Source organism: Mustela putorius, unplaced genomic scaffold, assembly GCF_011764305.1.
Source record: "Mustela putorius furo isolate JIRA1106 unplaced genomic scaffold, ASM1176430v1.1 tig00003909_pilon_pilon_pilon, whole genome shotgun sequence".
Taxonomy (NCBI): Eukaryota; Metazoa; Chordata; class Mammalia; order Carnivora; family Mustelidae; genus Mustela; species Mustela putorius.
In genome coordinates, this window is record NW_025422057.1 from 30,928,779 (window position 1) to 30,940,499 (window position 11,721).

The 11,721-nt window shown below is 42.1% G+C and overlaps 1 protein-coding gene and 1 non-coding gene across 2 annotated transcripts; both read left to right on the top strand.

Moving 5' to 3' along the window:
• The first annotated feature begins 4,434 nt into the window (after positions 1–4,434).
• On the top strand, positions 4,435–4,642 carry LOC123388782. The gene has a single exon (XR_006603295.1). It is a non-coding gene; the product is annotated as a small nucleolar RNA U3 (small nucleolar RNA).
• Positions 4,643–10,271: 5,629 nt separating this feature from the next.
• Positions 10,272–10,667, top strand: LOC101673557 (translationally-controlled tumor protein-like). The gene has a single exon (XM_045068971.1). It carries the CDS (start codon positions 10,272–10,274, stop codon positions 10,665–10,667), a length of 396 nt encoding a protein of 131 aa, XP_044924906.1.
• Positions 10,668–11,721: the final 1,054 nt, after the last annotated feature.

Genomic DNA, 11,721 nt, shown 5'->3' on the forward strand with positions numbered 1-11,721 from the left:
CAGGGTCATGAGTTTGAACCCCAAGTTGGGAAGAGAGCTAACTTTAAAAAATAAAAATAAGCAGTTTTTGTGACTGACTTCCATCAATATGGGAGCCCTGACACTATAAAACATTAATGTTAATACATCGCATGGGATTGCAATAAACAAAATCTTCAAGTAGTCCATAGTAAAACGTATGCTAAAACCAGGATGCAATAGCAAGAAGCTTGGAGATTGTACTGCCCTGAAGGTAAATATATCAGTATATCAGTTGATCAAAGACAAAACCTTTGGCTAGTTCCACAGAGACTTGAACCTTGAACCTCAGATTCCTAAACAAGGAAAGATCTTTGAAAAAAGCTATAGTTCCCAAGATGGTGGTTCCTGTAGGCTCCTAGTAGAAGCATAAAAATATCCACAGTTTAGGCCTGTAGGATCCCCAAAGATAAATACATATAATCTCAGCCATTGCCAAACGTCACTATGACCTACAATCGGAACAACAGGCAGATTTAGACTTCCATGGTCTTCAGATACTGGAATTATAAAATCAAAATATAGAATACCTTTGCATGAAATTTTAAATTGAATTGCAAAAGTGGTCAAGCCATTAAGAGACCGGCTACCAAAAGTGGGAATTTTTGAAATAGAATTAGAGTGTACTTGGGGTAAGCATCTGTCTGCCTTTGGCTCAGGTCATCATCTCAGTGGCCTGGGATCCAGACCCCTGATGGGCTCCCTGCTCAGCCAGGAGCCTGCTTCTTTCTCTCCCTCTGCAACCCTGCCCTCCTGCTCTCTTGCACTCTCTCAAATAAATAATTTTTAAATAAATCCTGATTATTTGAGAGAGAGAGAGCGAGAGCATGAGCTGGGGGAGAGGCAGATGGAGAGGGAGAGAGGAAGACTTCCAGCTGAGCAGGGAGCCTGACACAGAGCTCAGTCCAGGACCTGAGCCGAAGGCAGACGCTTAACTGACTAAGCCACCAGGTGCCCCTCAAACAAACAAAATCTTAAAAAAAAAAAAAAAAAAAAGGGATGCCTAGGTGGTTCAGTTGGTTAAGCGGCTGCCTTCAGCTCAGGTCGTGATCCCAGTATCCTGGAATCGAGTCCCACATCGGGCTCCTTGCTTGGCAGGGAGCCTGCTTCTCCTCTGCCTCTGGCTGCCATTCTGTCTGCCTGTGCTCGCTCTCTCTCTCCCTCTCTCTCGGACAAATAAATAAACAAAATCTTTAAAAAAAAATAGAGTGTTCATGAAAATATATATTAAGACATTTTAAAATTTCTTAAAGCCATTGGTTAAATAGCAGATTAAGCACAGAAGTTAAGGATGCAATGGAAGTTGAATCTAAACAAATCACCCAAAATGTCATCCAAGAAAAGGGTATGAACATTTTGAAAGTGGGACTGAGAAACATGGAAAATAGAATAACAAAGCTAATTTATGGATTTCCGGGCAATAAATTAGTGAGAACAGAGAAGAAATCGCTGGTAACTTAATAGATAATAATGTTCCACTTCCGAAAAAAAGATATAGATCCATAAACACCCAAAACATTTATCACAAGCTTGTAAGTAAAACATTCTACACCTACTTTATATAAACTCTAGGACACAAAGGAATACTTTACAAGCAACTTAGGAGAAAAAAATAATTGGAAATGAATGACCACCTGACTGAAGATTGTCCAGCAACAATTCAGGTTAGAAAACAAATTGATCAACATCTTCCAAGTGCCAAAAGAATCTATTAATTTGGAATTAGAAAATGATGAAGGATAATTGGAAGGCCGGCCCAGACAGACAAGGGCCCCCACCCTGAAAATAAATCACCCTTAAAAGGATTTTACACTGTAAGGGCCTATTTAGCTAGAGCGATTCCATCTGGGTTAAACAGTGATTTTGTTGCAGTAAAACTTAAACTGACCCTGCCCCACCCCCCCAAGGTAACTTACTTAAAAGCAAGCCCAGGAAACGAGTCCCAGGTAACAAAGCCCAAATACAAGGGTGGGTCATGCCAGAGGGAGACATCCAATCAGTAGGGGGATGCATACTGTCTCCCTAGCTACCAAGGAGTATGGGCCCTGCCCTTTGGGCACCTTCTGGGCGCCAATTCTGACCAAGGTGATAGGCTAGTTCAAATAGCTACTATGGGGTGAATTGTAATTCAATTGGCCACCTGTGTGTGACCTAACATGACTGTGAGGCTTTCTCTGTGTGTTACAATCTCATTGGCCACCTGTGTGTGGCCAGGGCCAACCACATGACCTTTGCTCTATAAGAGTTAGTCTGTAAGGCAGGGAGGGGTCACCTTTTTGTAAGAGACTGCCCTGACTGTTCAATTTGATTCTCAATGCTTGGCATGAAATAAAGCTTTGCTTGACCTTTGCTTTGTATCAGTCTCGCTCCTTTAATCAAGGACCCACTATTGGGGGACCTTACAACACTACCTAAAAGGAGCCCTCCACCCTTTCCCACATGATAGATAGATGATAAAAACCTGATTGAATGACCGGTGCTTAATCAGAGAAAAGCCCTCCAATAAGCCCATAAAAACCCCTAGACTTAGAAACTCCAATTGTAACCCTCTTGGGTCCTCCTCCATCTTCAAGAGTTTTGTACTCTCATTCAATGTACTTTAATACTGTTCAGTAAAACCTTGCTTTGCTGCCCGCCTGGTCTTCATTTTTCAGAGCAGCAGGACCAAGAACCTTGGGCACGAAGGAGAAGGAAATCCTGTAACAAAAACATTGACCCACTCTGAATTTGTGAAATTATCTTTCAAGAATGAAGGCAGGGTGACCTGGATGGCTCAGTCAGTTGGGGCGCTGGACGCTTGATTTTGGCTCAGGTCATGATCTCGAGAGTCCTGGAGTCCAGCCCCATCTTTGGCTTCTGCTGGTGCCCCTTTCCCTGCTTGTGAGCATGTGCACTCTCTCTCAGATATTAAAAAAGAATGAGGGCAGAACAAATCTGTTTTGAGATTAATATTTGGGAAAATCTGCCACAGATCTTCACCAAAAGGATTTTTTTTTTTTTTGAACCAAAAGAACTGTAAAAAGATGACTTCAGAAAGAAAAAAAAAATCTTGGAACAAAGGCTTGAGATCTGGTGAGTAATAGCAAGGAAACTGGTGAACTTGTGGGTAACATTAAATAAACATTATTTATATGAAATAAAAATGTTATGATGTATCATTTGTGTGTTTTAAAGGACTAAATGAAAATACCGAATAATAAGTTATGAGTTAGGAGTAGAGGGTTTAAAGGTGTTCTAAAGACTGTAATTCAGCAGAGGAACAGATAATGAACTATAGACTTGTTGGTATAAGCAGGCATGGTAAACTTTTCAAGAATAACTAGTAAACGAATGGGAATAGTATGTAGACCTTAAAATTTGTAGAGAGGTAAAATGAAATTTAAAAAATGACACTTTTAATTTTTGTAAAGAGAAAGCAAAACAGCAAATCATTGAAAAAGCAAACAAACTTTTAATTTTTGTAAAGAAAAAATGAAAAAGCAAATCATTGAAAAAGCATATACACAGCAAAAAGACGATAGAAACGAATTCTAATATGTGCTTAGACTAAAATTCCAGTTAAAATTCAGAGATTGTCAGATTGTTATAAAAAAGAATGTCCAGACTTTCTAGGGCTGTCCATAAATGAATAATGGGTACTCTTCTTACTCTCTCACCATATACAACTATGAAATTTCCAAAATACATGAAGCAGTTATTTGTAGGCATTGAGCAGTAGCACTGATCTGTGGTCCTTAAGAAAATGGAAATATGTGAGGTAAGCTCCATATTCAACCCCATGTTCTGCCTGGGCACCTCGCTAAACCATGGGGCAAGGAGGTAGAGCTTCAGCAGAACAAGAGGCAGGGTTCTAGACTATTGTAGTGACTGTAATGAGTGAGGCAGGTTAGAAGAAAGGAAAGATCTGCACCAAAAAGCAGCTCCAAAGTTATGCAAAGGGATTCCTTTAATGGATGTCCCCGTCTTTGACTGAATGCTAAGTTGCACGTGCTGGAGTAAACATCCAGGAGACCTGGGAGAAAAAAACAGCCCCTAGTGGATTCTAAGAACAGAGACTCACAGAGTCCTAGAGATCAGAGTTCTAAGTAAAGAAAGTAGATGTTGCTGTTTAACTCTGGGCTTTGAGTTTGGATCTCAAATCTCTCATGCCTAAGGAACAGGGCTCCTTTCGCTGTAGAGTAAGGGAACTCTGGATTAGCCCTAAAAAGTAAAAAAAAAAAAAAAAAAAAAGAAAAGAAAGAAAGAAAGAAAAAGGAAAAGAAAGAAACTCCAACAAGATCAGGCTAATCCAAATTAAAAATTAATTTACTTCTAGAAAAAGAAAAGTCCTAACATTTTTTAAAGGAAGACAACCAAATCTAGCTCTACAATAGAGTGTCCACAATGTACAACATTCAGTAAAACTTAAAAAGTTGCAAAACTCTACTGTGAGGGATCGTTTCTATAGTTCGTTACTAGAGAAGTTTCTCTGAACGGGTAGAGTTCCTGAAACCAGGAGGAGGAGGAGGCACAGAGTCCCCTTTCCCGAGCGTGAAGCGGACCCTGGGTATTCTTTTTGCAACTGCGCTTGGTCACTGATGATCAGTCTTCTTCAAAGAAGCTAGAGGGAATGGATGCTGTCTGAGCAAAAAACAAAACAAACAAACAAAAAACCCCTTATTAGTTGTGAGAGGGAGGGGAATATGATAAGTCACCAGGGAGGAGACAAATAATAGAAACCTATTTAAAGATGGCAGAGATCTTTAAAGATCTTATTTATTTGTTTGCTTGTTTGTCTGTGTGACAGAGAGCAAGAGAGCACACACGTGGGGAGAGGGAGAAGCAGGCTCCCTGTCCTGAGGACAGAGATTTTTAAAGGACATCAGAATCGGGGTGCTTGGGTGGCTCAGTCAGATAGATGAAGCATCTGCCTCCAGCTCAGGTCACGATCCCAGGGTCCTAGGATCCAGCCCCGCATTGGGCTCCCAACTTCCCTGTCTCCTCCTGCTGCTCCCCCAGTTTGTACTCTCTCTGTCAAATTAGTAAATAAAACCTTTAAAAAAATAATAAAGGACCTCAGAATAGCTATTATAAGTACGTGAACTCCTTGGGAGTATAAACCATGCCTTCTCCCAAGGAGGCAGTATAGACTAAAGGCTAAGAGTATAAGCTCTGGCATCAAGCATCTATACCTGGGTTCAAATCTCAGATCTGTCATTTGATACTTACGTAAAATTTGGAAAGGTATTTAAGTCATTCAAGCCCTGGTGACTTAACCTTAAAATGGGAAAAAGAGTATCTTTTTCCTAAAGTTATCCAGGATTAAGTGAGATAATGTATAAGGAGTATCTAACACATGAGTAAGCGCTCTGTAAATGTTATCTATTACTATATATACCATAGCACAGACTGGCTTATTCTGCATGTTTAATATTTTGAATAAAGAAAGGAATGCATGACCTCAGAAGTCATCATCAAGCCCAGTGGCATTCAAATCTGGTCTGAATGTTAGAAACCAGCTAGGGTAGGATTACTGCACATTATGTTGTCAAATCCACTCAAGGCATCAAGCAGGTGACCAAATGGAGAAGGGGTAACCAACACCTGTGGTCTGGCCTCTTGCAATGAGAAAACAGCCGAGAGCACGAGACGAATTGAGCCTACTCAACTGTCTGGAGCCACTTTTGGGAGAACTGAGGGCCAAATGTGCCCCACCTGGCTGGAAGCACCTGGTGTATCTGCTGCTCTCTGTTACTGATTAACAGTAGGCATCCCTTTTGCCACACCCTCTTGCTCAAACACAATTAAATTTTTAAATAGCATGACTTTAGGAAGAACTGGACAAAGTGCAGGTAGGAGGTCATGGATCAGGTGGGAATTGGCGGGGTATAGGTAGCAATGATAGTTGGGAATCAGAAAACACTTTGTACCCATGTACTTTGACAAAGAATCAGATCCGAGTTCTGCCCCTAGAGTGGAAGAAGATAGGGAGACTTCAGAACTAGGTGTGAGAAACTGTTAAAATCCCACACTCAGGATTAAAACCAACTCACATGGAATCTGAACTTTTTGTGTTACAAACTCTAGCCCTCATGGAATCTCCTTTGGTCCTGCCCAAGAGAGGTCAACCTCAGAAGCAGAGTAGGATTGTGAGGAGGGCACTAGAGACGCAAGTAGGGACTTCAGGTTTAGTCTGGGCTTTATTTTATTTTTTTTTTTTTTAAAGATTTTATTTATTTATTTGACAGAGAGAAATCACAAGTAGTCGCAGAGGCAGGCAGAGAGAGAGAGAGGAGGAAGCAGGCTCCCCGCTGAGCAGAGAGCCCGATGCGGGACTTGATCCCAGGACCCTGAGATCATGACCTGAGCCGAAGGCAGCGGCTTAACCCACTGAGCCACCCAGGCGCCCCTAGTCTGGGCTTTAACACTAGCTCTCTGTGTACGTTTTCTGATCTTCTAGGCCTTTTCCAAAGTGTCTCCCCAGCATTTTATTTTATTTTTTAAAAAAGATTTTATTATTTATTTATTTATTTGGCAGAGAGGATCACAAGTAGGCAGAGGGGCAGGAAGAGAGAAAGGGGAAAGCAGGCTTCTCACCGAGCAGAGAGCCCAATGCGGGACTCAATCCCAGGACCCTGGGATCGTGACCCGAACCCAAGGCAGAGGCTTTAACCCACTGAGCCACCCAGGCGCCCCTCCCCAGCATTTTAACAGGTGTTATTGAAAAAAGGGATCTGGTTAACCAATATCTCTCAGACTATCATATGTGAACCACCAGTGATAGATGAGTTGACTCTAGGAGGTTCTTGGTTGAAATTAACATTTTTCTGTTCTAATTAATTTTGGCAAATGACCTAAATTTTCCATTGAGAGTAGTGATATCTAATGCTCTTTAGAATGTATTTTTGGGGCCCCTGGGTGGCTGAGTCATTGTCTGTCTTCAGCTCAGGTCATGATCCCAGGGTCCTTGGATGGATCCCTGCATAGGGCTCCCTGCTCAGTGGGAGGCCTGCTTCTCCCTCTCCCACTCCCCCTGCTTGTGTTCTCTCTTGCTGTTTCTCTCTCTCTCTCTCTGTCAAATAAATAAATAAAATTTTTTAAAAGTATTTTTTAAAAGATGAGTAGGTTAAAAGAAGAATGCTAAGTTAATAACAGTACAAACTGCAGATATGGCCAAAGGCATGAAGATGGTGTGCAAATGACTGAAATTTGATAAAAGTTTTGCTGGGCCAAACTGAACTGGTTTATATATTGCAAGACTTTTCAGAGATTATGTCATCTTGATGAAAATTTTGCCTCTTCAAGAAGGGATTTGGCATCAAGCATTTCTTTAATTCATTTGACTATAGACTCTCTACTTCCTTGAAAGTAGCCGAGTATCTTGTTGAACTCTTTATCTGGAGATTTCATTTTGGGAAATGCTGATGAGAAATGCTGAGGTGGCTTTTAGATCTGACCTTAGGACCTTGGCTCCTTCTCCCCTACGTTTGATGTTAAGTGTTAGGAGACAGTTCAGGGATGGAGCTGGAAATGGGTGTTGAAGGAGATTTATAGAATGGCAAAAAGCATATTAGCTTCTAAATGCAATGTAGTATCCTGGATTGGATCCTGGGACTTAAAAAGGCATTCGCTGGAAAGAACTTTTGAAATCAGTTTAGTTTAGTTAATACTAGTTAAAACTAGCAACATACAGTCTGGAGTTTCATCAACAATAATGTGCTAAGGTTGGTTTCTTAGTTTGACAATGTACTGTGTCATATAAGATGTTAACAGTAGGAGAATATAGGAGCTGTGTCAGCAGGTTGTGGATGGAGCTATGGGGTCTAGTAGGCAAAGCCACCAAGCCTGGTAACATTTCCTACTCCTTCGCCTGGTCTTGTGCTGATTAGCATGAGAGAACAAGGGCTAAGCTAAACTCAAGAGCAGTCACAAGAAGAAACTCAAGAGGCACCATACCCTTGGTTAGGCACTTTTAACCAAGAAGTTAGGTGCTTCTGTTGGTACAAAATTGACCCAGAAAGAAGGCCCTCCTCTCCCACATTCTGTTCTGGTTACTCAGCCCTCCCAGTCACAGCATAGTCCCTACAACATTCTTCAACTTTAAATTAAATTTAGGGCCAAAGTCCCCTTGGGGCCGGAGAAGGTAAAATTTTCTAGATTAAGGATGTGAGCATGCTCACCTATCTGATTGGAGAGCTGCAGTCAGATTGGGCCATAAAATCGTCAGTGGGTGTTGGTGGACAAGGCAGGTGGATGGCTGAGAGAGGCCATGGTTCTGTAACTCTGCAAACCTTCCCCAGACCCTATGTCTAGGAGATAAATGGGTGGAGAAAAGAGAGAGGTAATCGCTTACTTCCATGTGCAGACAGACCCTGGCATTTATTACAGGCTTATCACCAAAGTCTACAAGTTATTATATTTTATAACAAAGAGTTATTACTGGGAGAGCAGGAAAACTAGACCTAAGGGGAACAGAAAGGGAGATAAGCATCAATAGAAACCACAAACCCATTTTGTGAGGGGCCTCTCTTAAGTGCCTTTCTTGGAGAATCTTGGTCCACCTAAAATATTAGGTGGAAGAATCTTCAAGATAAAATTTCTCGTCATTGATACAAATGAACGTAAATATATATGATGCATGTGATTGTTCTCAGTGTAGCTCAATGCAGTGGGAAGGAAGGAAAAGGACAGTGGGAAGACCTGGCTTGAACAATGCACTTGACTGGGAAGTAAGCGGTCGTTGTACTCAGAATCACATGTAGGGAAGATTTCACTCTTTTCCAACTGTTTAAAGAAATGCTATTGCTTGGGACGCCTGGGTGGCTCAGTTGGTTAAGCAGCTGCCTTCGGCTCAGGTCATGATCCCAGCGTCCTAGGATTGAGTCCCACATAGGGCTCCTTGCTCAGCAGGGAGCCTGCTTCTCCCTCTGCCTCTGTCTGCCACTCCGTCTGCCTGTGCTTGCTCTCTCCCCCTCTCTCTCTCTGATAAATAAATAAAATCTTAAAAAAAAAAAAAAGAAATGCTATTGCTTTCTATATTAATTTGTTTCTAGCTGTTTAACTAAACCCACTTATTAATTTCAATGCTTTTAACCCATTCTTTTTAGTTTCCTAGGACTAAAACTGTATCATCTACAAATAATGATTTTTCTCTCTTCCTTTTGATGTTCATTCCTCTTATTTTACTTCATACCTTACTGCATGGGGAAGAATTTTCAAAACAGTAGATGATGATTGATAGTAACGGTCCCCATCATTATCATTATGATCATTATATTGAAAGAGTGCCTCTCATGTTTCCCCTTTAATTTTATTTGCTTTGGTGAACTGTACTTCATCCTATCTTACCATTTTCCCTACATAGTGATTCATCTCTTCTCTTCTCTACCAGTTGGGCTCCCACCCATTCTACAAAGATCATATGAAACCTTTTACTCTTATGAAGTCTTTGTATACAAAAGTATGTGTGCATAAACACCCAGCTAATCTCAATATCATTTTTGTGTAGTTCACAAAGGACTCTCATATACAGATTCTCACTAGATGCTTTTGACAGACTATGGAGTAAGCATTGCTAGGACTGTTCCACAGAAGGAAATTCAATCTGTGTGGCTGAGCAAGTAGCCCAAGAACTTACAATTAAATTGACTACAGTTTTGCATTTCAGGGGAAAGATATTTTTATCTCAAGGAATTTCAAGAGTTGAGACAGTCCAAAGTGTCACATCTAACTTACAAGATAAGGTATTGAAAAGCATCTTTCAACAGGTGAAGGGAGGAATGGAAGAGGCAGAAGTGTTGGGGCCCGGCCTGCCACAGAAGGCACCCAGGGGATGTTTGTAACGCGGCCTGAAGAGGAGGGCTGTCGGGCCCGGGGTTGGTGGTGGAAGGAGGGCTTCCTGGAGGAGATGATCCAGAAAACCGAGGCCCAGAGAGGTCAGGAGCCCCGGGTCCCATAGCTGGTCACTAGCCCTTGGCTCTCCGCAAGGTGCCTACTCACCCTCGTAGATGGTGCGTCCGTGACAGGACACAGTGAGGACGTGAGGCTCATGATAACTTGATGAAGATTTTTTAAATTAAAGCATTTAACAAGTGAAAAAAAAAAAAAAAGAAAAGCATCTTTCACTTTTCCACCTGCCCCCCCCCCATACTCCAGTGTGGTTCAGGCTCTACTGCACTGGCTTAGAGCTCCTGGCTCCCGCTGAGCTCACACAGTCGTTGTCTCTCTCCAGAGTGGTTTTGATCATCTGCGAGGACCTCTTCAGCCATGATGACATGTTCTCCAACATCTATAAGATCCAGGAGATTGCAGATGGACTGTGCCTGGAGGCAGGGGGGAAGACAGTCAGTAGGACAGAGGGTAACCTTGGTGACTCGCTGGTTGGTGGAGATTCCTCTGCTGAAGGCTGGGAGGGTACTGAAAGCTCAGTCATCCTTGGTGTTGAGACTGTCATGAACCATCCCTTGCAAGAAACCGACTTCTACAGAAAGTACATCAAAGATTACACGAAATCAACCAAAGACAAACTTGAAGAACAGAGGACAGAAATGACAGGGGCCGCAGAACAAATCAAGCACATCCTTGCTAATTTAAAAAACTACCAGTTCTTTATTGGTGAAAACGTGAATCCAGACGGCATGGCTCTTGCTGGACTACTGCGAAGATGGTGACACCCCAAATATGATTTTCTTTAACATGGTTTAGGAATGGAAAAACGGGGGCATCTGGGTGGCTGAGTCAGTTCAGCATCCAACTCTTGATCTCAACTCAGGTCTCAATATTAGGGTCATGAATTCAAGCCCCACACTGGGCTCCACGATGGTCATGAAGCCTACTTTAAAAAAAAAAGTATGGGGCGATTGTGTGGTTTTGTCTCTTAAGCCTCTGCCTTCAGCTCAGGCCATGATCCCAGGGTCCTGGGATCTAGCCCCACATCAGGCTCTGCTAGACGGGGATTCTGCTTCTCCCTTTCCCATTCCCCCTGCTTGTGCTCTTCCCCTCTCTCCATCTGTCAAATAAATAAAATCTTTAAAGAAGAAGAAGAAGAAGAAGAAGAAGAAGAAGAAGAAGAAGAAGAAGAAGAAGAAAGAAGAAGAAGGAGAAGAAGAAAAGGGATGAATCGACGCCGAGGACAGGCATCTCAACCTCTTTTCGGAGCAGCAGTTTCTCACATGGGATGGCTTAAGGACAGCTCCATTGAGATGGCCCCCAGGAACCCCAGACTGTAGAATTCAACTTCTCGCTTTTTCTCCCCAAACCTGCTCTTTCTCCTCCTTTCTGTTTGGGTAGATAGCGCTACCGCCACAATCAGTGACCTGGGATTAATCTCTGACATAACTTGTTCCCTCTTCCCACCTCTCCTTCCACATACAATCTCTGTATCTTATTTATAATGACTCCGAAATATGTCTCAAGTTCGTGCACTTCCTGACTACCACAGCCCTAGTCTGGGCAACTGTCATCCCTCGCCCATTGGTGCCCATTGGTGCAGAGCCTCCTAATCAATCTCCTAGCATCTATCTGTTCACTTAGAAATTCTTCCCGTCGCAAGTAACAGGATACCCTACTTAAAACGGACTTGATCCCCCCCGCCCCATTACAAGAAATCTAGAGATAGGCACTTGTGGTTTTGCTTCAGTCCATCTCTGTCTGGGTTGTCATATATATATATATATATATATTTTTTTTTTTTTTAAGATTTTATTTATTTATTTGACAGACAGA

Coding starts and splice junctions, on each gene's coding strand:
- LOC101673557 (XM_045068971.1), top strand. CDS start 10,272: ATGTTCTCCAACATCTATAAGATCCAGGAGATTGCAGATGGACTGTGC.